We start from the raw sequence: 12226 nt of genomic DNA on the forward strand, positions 1-12226 counted from the left end.
TTTTCTGAAGTGGGTTTCTTGTAGACAACAGATATATGGATCTTGTTTTCTTATCCAATCTGTTACCCTATGTCTTTTGATTGGAGCATTTAATCCATTTACATTTAAAGATATTATTAATAGGTACTCATTTGATGCCATTTTTATTCTATACCCCTGTGTTCCTTCTTCACTTCCTATTTCTTTATTTTTACAGTAGACCCTTTAGCATTTCTTGCATTGCTGGTTTGGTGGAGATAAATTCCTTTAGTCTTTTTTTGTTTGTGAAGCTCCTGATTACACCTTCAATTTTGATTGATAGCCTTGCTGGGTACAGTATTCTTGAATTCAGACCCTTTCTTTGCATGACTCTGTATATTTCATCCCATTCCCTTCCGGGCTGATGAGTTTCTGTTGAGAAATCAGTTGCTAGTCTGATGGGGGTTCCTTTATATGTAACTTTCTGTCTCTCTCTGGCTGCTTTTAAGATCCTTACTTTGTCATTGGTGCTTGCCAATTTAATTATAATGTGCCATGGCGTCAGTCTTCTGGGATTCATTTTGCTTGGGACTCTGCAAGCATCTTGGATTTGTGTGGGGTTTTTTCTTCTCTATCTCAGGAAAGTTTTCTGTCATTATTTCTTTTCTTTTTTAAAAAAAAATATATTTTATTGATTTTTGTACAGAGAGGAAGGGAGAGAGATAGTTAGAAACATCGATGAGAGAGAGTCATTGATCAGTTGCCTCTTGCACACCCCCTACCGGGGATATGCCCGCAACCAAGGTACACGCCCTTGACCGGAATCAAACCCGGGTCCCTTCAGTCCCCAAGCCGACGCTCTATCCATTGAGCTAAACCGGTCCCGGCTGTCATTATTTCTTGAAATACTTTTTCCATGTCTTCCTCAGTTTCCTTTCCTTCTGGAACTCCTATTATTCTAATATTGTTTTGTTTTGTATTGTCCCAAAGTTCCCTTAGGCTCTCCTCCTGCTTTTTAATTTTTTCCCCCAGAAGCTGCTCTAATTGGGTATTTTTTTTTCCATCTTGTCTTCTAGCTCACTGATGCGGTCCTCTGCTTCTTCTAGTCTACTCTTGATGCTTTCTATTGAGTTCTTCAAAGTAGCGATGTCATTTTTCATTTCTTCTTGGTTCATCTTCATTTCCTCTTGGTTCTTCTTCAATTCCTCTTGGTTCTTCTTCAATTCCTCTTGTTTCTTCTTCATTTCCTCTTGTTTCTTATTCATATCATCAAATTTCTCTTCCATTCTTTTTAGCCATCCTATGATCATTATTCTGAATTCTTGCTCTGGTAGGTTGCTTGCCTCTAACTCGTTTACTTCCTTTCCTGGTGATGCCTGCTTTTCTTTCATGTGTGGGCTATTTTTTTGTCTCCCCATGGTCTCTCTTTTCAGGATGTCTGGTTATGTGATGTTCCTTCTCCTTTCCATGGGTGATTGAAGAACTCCCTTGAATCCACGTGTTTGAGCCAATTGGAGCGTCACAGCTGCTCGATGGTCTCCTCTGCTGTCCCCTCAGCATTTCATGTATTCCTGGTTTGGTGATGGTGAACTCCTTTAGCTTTTTCTTGTCTATGAAGCTCTTTATCTGACCTTCAATTCTGAATGATAGCTTTGCTGGGTAGAGTAATCTTGGTTGTAGGTTCTTGCTGTTCATCACTTTTATTTCTTGCCACTCCCTTCTAGCCTGCATAGTTTCTGTTGAGAAATCAGCTGACGGTAGGATGGGTACTCCCTTGTAGATAACTAAATGTTTTTTTCTTGCTGCTTTTAAGATTCTCTCTTTGTCTTTTGCCCTTGGCATTTTAATGATGTGTCTTGGTGTGGTCCTCTTTGAATTCCTCTTATTTGGGATTCTGTGCACTTCCTGGACTTGTAAGTCTATTTCTTTCACCAGGTAGGATAAGTTTTCTGTCATTATTTCTTTCAATAGGCCTTCAATATCCTGCTCTTCTCTTCTGGCATCCCAAAAATCCAGATGTTGGTATGCTTAAAGCCATCCCAGAGGCTCCTTACACTATCCTCACACTTTTGGATTCTTCTTTCTGCCTCTCTGGTTGGATGTTTTTTGTTTCCTCATATTCCAGATCTTTGGTTTGACTCTTGGGGTATGTTGATCTACAGTTGAGTTTCTGTATATTCTTTTTTTTTTAATAAAAATTTTTTAAATATATTTTATTGATTTTTTACAGAGAGGAAGGGAGAGAGATAGTTAGAAACGTCGATGAGAGAGAGAAACATCGACCAGCTCCCTCCTGCACACCCCCTACCGTGAATGTGCCCACAACCAGTGTACATGCCCTTGACCGGAATTGAACCTGGGACCTTTCAGTCTGCAGACCGACGCTCTACCACTGAGCCAAACCGGCTTCGGCTGTATATTCTTTATTTCAGACAATGTACCCTGTTTCCCCGAAAATAAGACAGTGTCTTATATTAATTTTTTCTCCCAAAGTTGCACTAGGTCTTATTTTCAGGTGATGTCTTATCTTTCCATGCGCTAGGTCTTATTTTCGGAGGATGTCTTATTTTCGGGGAAACACGGTATGCTTAATTTATGACTGGTCCTTTTCCTTTTTTTTTTTTTTTTTTTTTTTTTTTTTTTTTTTTTTTTTATTATCATTAAGGTCCTTGAAGGTCTATTCAAGTTTCTCAGCAGTTTTTAGAAGATTCTTGAGTAACCTTATAAATGTGATTCTAAACTCTGTGTCATCCAATAGTTTACTTTCCTCTACCTCTCCCATTCGTGACATGCTTCTGTGTCTTCGCATTTTGGTTGTCTCCCTGTGCTGATGGAGTGGTTTTGTGTGGTAGGTGACCTATAGGGGCCAGTAGCTCAGCTTCCCCAATCACCCGAGGTGGTTGTTCTTGGTTACACCCTTTGTGTGCTGAGTGCAAAGTCTTGGTGTAGTTAAGCCTTGATTGCTGTTGGTACACTGGGAGGAATTGACCTCCAGGCCAATTGTCTGTGAGGACCTGCTGTGTCTATAATGGAAGAACTGCTGCTTTGGAGACATGCTTATGGTGCAGGCCTTGTTTCAGTGGGACTTTGGTGCTAACTGATTCTGCCTCCCAGATGTGTCACTTATGAATATGAGGAGTTGAAATCTGGTGTCTCACACTGACCATTGATACAATGGCTTCTGGATCTCCAATGGGGTGCAGTTCAGCTACTGTCTGAGGCCACCCTGCAGGAGCTACAGCAAGAACCACAGTCCTCTCCTCCTTCCTTAGAGTGTGGAGGCTTTGGAGCTGTCTGCACCAGGTTGCAATTTTGCTAGGTTAAACTGCAATAGAGAGGGCCATTCATATGCAAAAGCCATTGCTTGGAGCTTGGGTATGTTTGTAGACTGTGCAGGGTGGAGTCTCAGGGCCTCACTAGGCTGGGGGTGGCAAGCAGCGATGGCTGCCAGTCAGCTGTCTCTGCCTCTCTGACAGTGTCCCATGTCTTGTGCCCCAGCACAGCAAACAATTATTCTTGTGCACAGCTCTGCAAGCAAGCCACCCTCACTTTCTAACCTGATGGCAGACAGTCCAGCTTCTTTCCAGAAACTGGATTTCAGAGAGACTGGAAGCTTGCCTCTCTTCGGGTTGAAGAAAGCAACACTCTCCACCAGCTGGGATCTGCGGCCAACCCAAAATGTGTACTCCCCCTGTACCTCAGTTTTTCAGCGCTTGTGCCCTGAATGCTTCTTTCTCTTTCAGTCTAGTTGTAGAGCTTCCACTCAGCCAGCTTTCCCATGGTTCCGCGATAGACGTTTAGTCTTTTAGCTGTAGTTTTGAAATTGTTGTGCCTGGCAGCAGTTTAGGTGTGTCACCATCTTGGATCTCCTATCATCCCTATGACTTTTAACTAAATACAAATACATGTCAACTCTGACTTGTTCATACCCAGTAGAATTCTCCAATTCCTCACCCATCAAGTGTACCTGTCACTTAATCTGGGATGGAGGAGTATACTTGCCACCATGCAGATGAATTTTCTTCCTCTTCTGTGCAACCAATTTACTGTCTCCTGACAGAAATTTTTTAGAACTGGATAGAGATGGTGGTTGCATGATATGAAGGTACTAAATGCCACATAACTGTTCACTTTGAAGTGGTTAATTTTATGATTTTACCATGATAAAAAATTTTAAATCCTATATAAGAAAAACCTAATATGCAAATAGACTGAATGGCAGAATGACTGACTGGTGGCTATGACATGCACGGACTACCAGGGGGCAGATGCTTAATGTAAGAGTTGCCCCCTGGTAGTCAGTGTGCTCCTACACTGGGAGTACTGCTCAGTCTCAGAAGCCGTATGAACACAGCTGTGGTGGTGATAGCGCTGAAGAGTAGAGAGCAGGCAGGTGGTAAGGAGTGAGGGGCTCTGGGGAGCAGGCCTAAGCCAGCAGTTGGACAGCCTCTGAAGGGTTTCAGACTGTGATAGGTCACAGACTGGGCTGAGGGACACCCCCCCACCCACCCCAGTGCACAAATTTTATGCATCGGGGCTCTAGTACAATTATAAGGATGTCTAAAGTTAAAATTGAATTCTTCATTCCTGTGATGTAAACCTTCTTCTTTGCCCTCCAAATCTCTTCAGCAGAATCCCTATCAACTACATATCCCCTGTGGGTGTGAGAAAACAGCAATGTCTGGAAAGACTTGGCCCAGATGGGAGAAAGCTGACATAGGACAGAGAGATGGTCTATAAATTGAGCAAATTCAGTAAAGCAGGAATTTAGAGCTAGAGGGAACTAGAATGTTAATCTATAGGGGCTTCTCAGACATCAAGGGTGAGGCTTTCAACTTGAAAGGGGTTGAGGCAACCTTTTGGGGTTGCTATGGAGCACAGTTGTTATCTTTAACTGCCACCATTAACTGCCGAAACCCGATCATTGTCTCACTAGCAGAAAGATGCAAAAGGCTGGTCACCTTGAAGCTCTGAAAGGTCAGAGCCAATCACTCCCTATCTGAGACAATGGTAACTGGGGCAACTTCCCCATCAAATAACTATGTAAATCCTTACTGATATAACCCGCTTATTGCCTGCCTAAGGGCTATGGGTGTATCCCAGACATGCTTAAGAGTAATGGGATAGCAAGGCCAGAGCCTAGAGGCAGTCCTACCACTAGAGGTGGGCTCCCACTGGCCCCCCCTCCCCCCATATTGCCACATTAAATTTCTTCTAGTCTTTCATTTGTGTGCGGCCCTTCTCCAGAACCCAAACTCTGAACCGGAACACTGAACCATGTGGGAGGTGAAAGGGGTTCACACAATTAACAACCAGCATCTTTTCCCCTCAACTTGTGGTAAAGCTACCCTGATTTTACTCTGGGGAGCCATTCTTTCTCTGCCTCTTGTCTCAGCTGCTCTCCTCATAAAGATGGAGATCATGGTCTGTGCTAAGCCAGCTGGCATATTCCATTATTTTGGGACACGTGCCCCAAATTGGACCAATCAGGACCAAGGAGATACATTTCAGGATTTTTGAAAGGCTATTTAGGAAAGTGATGCTCCTGTTCTCCATCTGGGGAGTTGGAATCTGAGCCACTTTGAGGACAGAGCTAATCCAGAAGAAATGGAGCAGAAGTCCTCATTTGAAGTCCCTTGTCAAGCCAGGCCTGAAGCTTCCTCTGTGTGGGCTTTGCAGTTAGGTGCACCTACTAAATCCATTCCTCTGCTTAAACCAAACTGGGTTGGAACTCTGCCTACAGCTGTACCAACTCCAGTGTGTTTCTCACTCAAACCAAAAGGACCTTGCTTCAGCACTCCTTCCCCATTCTGGGAATAATATAGGCACACAAAGCTGAATTAAAAACCCTGGGGTCAGATGTATATTGCAGTTCAGAATTCTCAGTGTTTAGAAGGTAGTATTGCACATATATAGCATTCATATATGTGTTATACTACCTTATAGGGTCTGAGGCAGCACCCCATAAGCAAACACCTTAAGATTTTTACAGGGCAGAATCTGAATATTAAGACTACGTGGAATGCAAAAAGACTAAGTAGCCTTTGTTAGCTCAGGTCAGAGTTTCTTGACAAAAGAATTTGAGCCCTAAATTTATGAAAATGTCATTTTCAAAGCTTTTTGTATTTCAGAATTACAAATGATGGACCTACAAATAATAATAGCTTTCACTTACATAGTGCTCATTGGTGTCCAGCTAATATTAACTGATGTCATCCTCACACTGATTCTATAAGGTAAACATAATTCCCATTTTACAAAAGGGAAATCTGAGGCTGGAGTGGGTGAGGTGACTTGCCCAAGGTCACATGGCTAGGAGGTAGCAGAACCAGGATTTGAACCCAGGTTGTCTGGCTGCAGAGTCATATGTCCTTCCTTCATGCTATCTGCCTCTAATGGAGATGGTAACGTCTTTGGGGACCCCCCTCCAAAGCCCACGGCTGCAACCCACTTGAGGGGCTGAGGGCCAACGCCCTTCCAGAGGCCCCAGCCCACTGCCTGCCTTGACCTCTCACCTCCACAAGAAAAAAGTCCGAAAAGCTGGTGTCAGTCAGCAGAACTGACTTCTCCTCAGGAATTCCACCCAGGATGAGCACCGGTGTCTGGTCCACAGTGTACCACAGGGGCCTCGATGGGACATTCACAAAGTACCGCGGTATCAGATTGAAGATCTGCCAGGGGAAGGGGCAGGAGGACTCAACATCCCCACCCTCCTATGGCTCCATCTCACTTAGGGCAAACGCCAAAGTCTTCTCCCTGACCAAAGGCCCCACGCCATTTGCCCCACCACACACCTCTCTGACCTCATCCCCCTTACTCTTCCCCTTGCTCACTCTTTCCCAGATACATGGGCTTCTTGCTTCTCAGACTGCCCAGAACATTCCCACCTCAGAGCCTTTGCACTGGCTATTCCCTCTGTATACAATGCTCTTCCCCTAGGATCTACATGATTCCTTCCCCTTCTCCTTCAAGGCTTTACTCAAATGTCAACCTTCTCAATTCTGTCTTTCTTTCTTTCTTTCTTTTTCATTAATCTTCACCAGAGGATATTTTTTTCATTGATTTTTAGAGGGTGGAAGGGAAGGAGGAAAGAGAGAGGGAGGAAAGAGAGAGGGAGAGAAGGAGAGGGAGAGGGAAAGAGAGAGGGAGAGGGAAAGGGAGAGAGAGAGGGAGAGAAAGAGAAATGTGTGGGAGAGATATCAATTACTTGCCTCCCACACATGCCCTGACCAGGACAGGAATAGAACCTGCAACCCAGGTATATGCCCTCGACCGGAAATCAAACCTGAGACCCTTTGGTACACAGGCTGACACTCTACCACTGAGCAACACCGGTCAGGACTCAATTCTGCCTTTCTTGATTATTCCATCAAACACTGCAGTCCCCTCCTGCACAGCCCCTATCCACTGCCTTCTGTCTGACTTCTATCCGGACTACTTTCCACCTCTGCACCAATCACAGAATTTACTTGATTTCATGTTTACTGGTTTGCTGTATGTCTCTCCCACTAGAATGTCAGCTTTAAGAAGTCAGGGACTTGGGTCTATGTGTCCACTGTTTTGTTCACATGGAGACGCCCTTGTGCTCAGTAAGTGCTTGCTGAATGACTGAATGAATGCACTCTGATTAAGAGTATGGGTGCAGGAGCCAGGCAGACCCAGCTTCAGGTCTTGTTCCATACGTACATGCTGAGACTGTGCAAATGGTCCCATCCCTTTCAAGCCTTAGTTTTATTCTCTCTAAAATGGGTAAGAGTATCTTTCCATACAGGGTCAGTGGTGAAGACGTAATGTGATTGTGCATTTAGTAGAACACTTCACCCGGGCCTGGCGCAAAGTAAGTGCTCTAAGTCGGCAGTTGCCAACTGGTAGACCACGGGCCGCTGGTGGTCCAAAAGGTTGGCAACCACTGGTTTAAGGAAACCTTTGGAGCAGCAGTCACCAGCCGGTGGTCTGCGGACCTCTGGTGGCCCATGAGGTCCGAAAGGTTGGCGACCGCTGCTCGAAGTGGAGTGTGCCACTTGTGTGGGGAGTAATCAGAGCCCCGGCCCACTGTCTTTAACCCACGCCTTCTGCTATGCCCACTGTCCAGGCCCCCGTACCTCATTTCCCACGGTGAACTGGAGTCTGTTGTCATGCTGTCTCTTCAGAAAGCCATTGATGTTCACCTGATACCTGGCAGCAGTGTGGGGCAGGCACAGGCCAGGGTTTGGGTTCATGGACTCCTGCCACAGCTCATAGCAACCCACCCACCCTCACCCTACTCCTTCCCATGGTCTCCTCCTGGTTTCTTTGGTAATCTGGAGATAAGGAAGTCCCTCCCAGAATCCACCCTGTAACCTGGGTGTGGGGAAGGGCACCTTTTATTGGGGATGAAGGGCCCGAGGCCATTGCTGCTGATGTCCACATGCATGACCACACTGCCATTCTTGACGGGCATGGGTGTGTACCAGCTCATGACACACACCTCCTCTGCACTGCACTGCTCTGCTGGAAAGCAGGGGGCACTGAGGGGACTGGGATCTCCCTGCAACTTCCCATGTCCTGCTCTACGCCATGAACCCCACTGGGCTTCTGTGTAGCCCCGTCTAGGCCATGAAACCTGCTGAAGCCTCCTCCCCACACCCTCCTCCAGGTCACAGACCTCACTGAGGACCCCAAACAAACCCCACATTTCCACCAGGTCATGGACTCCTATGATGACCCCAACCTCCCCCTCCAAGTCATAACCCCCTCCAAGGCCCCAAAATCCCCCACCCCTTCGAGCACCCTTGCAGGCCCACCTTTGCTGCGGAAGGGGGCTGCCTCCATCTGGATCTGCAGCTGTTCTAACTTCCAGCGATTGAAGTTAACCGGGGACTGGAAGATGACCAGCACCACAGGCTTCAGCCCCGTCAGGTGGCCCTTGCGCACCAGAGCCTCGGAGGACTGAGGGCGAGATAGCCCCAGAGGTGTGTCTGTAAGATAACCTCTGGCCCCCTGCCTTGACACCATCTCTAGTAGCCTGTTTTCCTGGGCTGGGTAGGGAGAACAGAATTTCCACCAGGGGAAGGTCAGAAAACGTGGTCTAGGTTTGGAGCTGGGATGGAGAACAGACCAGACTAGGAGAGGGGGAGAGAGGCTTTCTGGAGGAGGTGAGTCCAGGGCCATGGTCTTCAGATAGAATTTAAATGTAGGGAATATTCAGAGAAGGGTAGTATGGGTTAAGCAAAATTGTGATGGCTGGAATGAACCTGGCACCCAGAACTATTAATAGCTTCTCCCTCATTTAGGGATTCCCAAGCCCACTCTTGAGGTTTCCTCTCCCCACCCCCCACCCCCAAATGAGACTCTGCCACCCTCAGTAGTCAAAAGATGGCCAGGGTTGGGGGCTGGGACCTGGGGTAAAGGTGGGATGAAACAGAGGACAGAAAAGACGGGGGAAGAGGGTGAGGGGCAGCCAGAGACAACTTCTCAGAGATGCCAGAATCCTGGATGGGCTGAGAGGGACAGGCAGGGCTTAGGGTGGAGATGGAAGGAGGAAGGAAGGGTACTCCAAGTGTTTGGAACAAGCATATGCAAAAGGCTGGGTGAATCCTCAGGAGAAGGCTGCACTCAGGCCAGAGTGCACTTCGAGACCAGGGTGAGACACTTAATGGTCTAATCCCCTTTGCACAGGCTTTCCTCTCTGCATGGATTACCCTTCATAAATATTGTATGTATGTACTTACTGATCGCTCTCCTGATGGGCTAACTCCACAAGAAAAACCTGTCTGTGTTGTTTATCACTGTACCCCACTGTAAAAGAGAATCTGACCCATAGTAAGTGTTGCATGAACGAATAAAGGTATTATTACCACACTTTTACAGGTAAGGAGAGATGGTTCAAGGAATAAAACTCTATGCCCAGCTGAAACCGGTTTGGCTCAGTGGTAGAGTGTCGGTCTGCGGACTGAAAGGTCCCAGGTTCGATTCCACTCAAGGGCATGCACATTGGTTGCGGGCACATCCCCAGTAGGGGGTGTGCAAGAGGCAGCTGGTCGATGTTTCTCTCTCATTGACGTTTCTAGCTCTCTATCTCTCCTTCCTCTCAGTAAAACATCAATAAAATATATTTTTAAAAAAAACAAAAACTCTATGCCCAGGGTCATGCTCCAGAAGCTTGTTGCTAGCATTCACTGCGCCCCTTCTGTGAACCAGACACTGTGCCGAGAGCTTCACACATAGCTAACCATTTTATGAAGTTGGCATGATCACTGCCTTACCCTTGATAAGGATGAGGTAGCTTTGGAACAGAGAAGTGAAGCAACTTTCCTGAGATCACAGCTATGACGGTATAGGATCTGAACCCAGGCAGCCTGGCTCCAAGTGTTAACAATCATGCTATTCTTCCTCCAAGTAAATGTTAATCAGTGGCAGATTCAAACCCAAGTCTACAGAACTTCATTTCTAGACCACAACATTCCACTGTCTTCAAAAAGCTTACTTGAGCCAAAACAATTTTGAAAAAGAACAAAGTTTGAAGACTCAAACTCCCAATTTGAAAACTTTACTACAAAGCTATAGTAATCAAGACCATGTGATACCAGCATATGGATAGACATGTAGAACAATGGAATAGAATTATACCCAAAAACAAACCCTTACATTTATGGTCAATTGATTTTTGACAAGGGTGCCAAGACATTTCACTGGGGTAAGGAATGATATTTTCAACAAATGGTACTGGGATTAATTAGGTATTTACATATCAAAGTTGAATTCTTTTTTTATTTTATTTTTTAATAGATTTTTATTGATTTCAGAGAGGAAGGAAGAAGGAGAGAGAGATTGAAACATCAATGATGAGAGAATCATTGATGGGCTGCCTCCTGCACATCCCCTACTGGGGATCGAGCCCGGAACCCAGGCACGTGCCCTTGGCTGGAACTGAACCCAGGACCCTTCAGTCCACAGGCCTACGCTCTATCCACAAAGCCAAACCAGCTAGGGTCAAAGTTGGATTCTTACCACACACCACATACAAAAATGAATTCCAAATGTTTTGAAGACCTAGATGTAAGAGTTAAAACTTAAAACTCTTGGTAAAACCACAGGAGTAAATCTTCATGACCTTTGGTTGGGCAAAGCCTTCTTAGACAACACCAACAGCACAAACAACAATAACAAAACAGATAAATTGGGCTACATTGAAGTTTAAAACTTTGTGCTGTTTTATTTTATTGAGATATATTTTATTAATTATATCTCAATAAACATAAAGCTTTTGTGCTTCAAAGGACACCATCAAAAAAGTGAAAAGACAGACTCATAAATAGAGAACAGACTAACAGCTGTCAGAGGACAGGGGTTTGGGTGAAAAAGGTGGAAGGATTAAGCAACAACAACAAACCTCATAGACACAAACCTCATAGATCACAGCACGGTGATCACCAAGAGGGAAAGGTAGGGAGGTAGGAGTATAAGTGGGATACATGGTGACAGAAGGAGACTTTACTTGGGGTGGTGAACATACGATACAATATAGCTGATGTATTATAGAATTGTACACCTAAAATCTATATAGTTTTACTAACCAATGTCACCCCAATAAATTAAATCTTAAAAAAAGAAAGTGAAAAAACAACCAATGGAGTATGACAAAATAGTTTCAAATCATACATCTGATAAGGAACTATTATCAGAATATAATAAAAATTATACAACACAACAATAAAAAGACAACCCAATTTTTAAATGAACAAAAGATCTGAATGGACATTTTTCCAAAGGTAGATAAATGGCCAATTGGTACATGAAAAGATGCTCAAAATCATTAGTTTTGAGAGAAATGCAAATCAAAACCACAATGAGATACCATTTCACACACACTAGGATGGCTATAATAAAAAAGATGGACAAAGACAATTGAGGATGAAGAGAAACAGGAACCTTCATAGATTGGAATGGAAAGTAGTACAGCTGCTTTGGAAAATAATCTGGCAGTTCCTCACAAGTGAATGGGAGTTAACATATAACAGAGCAATTCCATTCCTAAGTATATACGAAATAACTGAAAACCTGTTAACATGTTTACACAAAAATCTGCACACAAATGTTCATAGCAGCATTATTCAGAACAGCCAAAAAAAAAAAGTGGAAATAACCCAAATGTTTATAAGCTGGTTTGGCTCAGTGGATAGAGCCTGTGGACTGAAGGGTCCTGGGTTCTTCTGGTCAAGGGCACATACTGGGGTTGTGGGCTTGATCCCCAGTAGGGGACGTGCAGGAGACAGACCATCAATGATTC

The 12226-nt window shown here is 44.8% G+C and overlaps 1 protein-coding gene across 1 annotated transcript in view; it reads right to left on the minus strand.

The window, feature by feature from the left end:
* Window positions 1-12226, minus strand: part of CATSPERG (cation channel sperm associated auxiliary subunit gamma) — a 48541-nt gene that overhangs the window by 33844 nt on the left and 2471 nt on the right. The window contains exons 4-7 of the mRNA XM_045570920.1: window positions 8742-8886; window positions 8319-8445; window positions 8061-8133; window positions 6474-6629 (exon numbers count right to left, since the gene is read on the minus strand). Of these exons, the coding sequence (XP_045426876.1) occupies window positions 6474-6629; window positions 8061-8133; window positions 8319-8445; window positions 8742-8886 (501 nt within the window). The remainder of the gene's footprint in view (window positions 1-6473; window positions 6630-8060; window positions 8134-8318; window positions 8446-8741; window positions 8887-12226) is intronic.

This window comes from Pipistrellus kuhlii, unplaced genomic scaffold (genome assembly GCF_014108245.1).
Source record: "Pipistrellus kuhlii isolate mPipKuh1 unplaced genomic scaffold, mPipKuh1.p scaffold_m20_p_38, whole genome shotgun sequence".
Lineage (NCBI taxonomy): Eukaryota > Metazoa > Chordata > Mammalia > Chiroptera > Vespertilionidae > Pipistrellus > Pipistrellus kuhlii.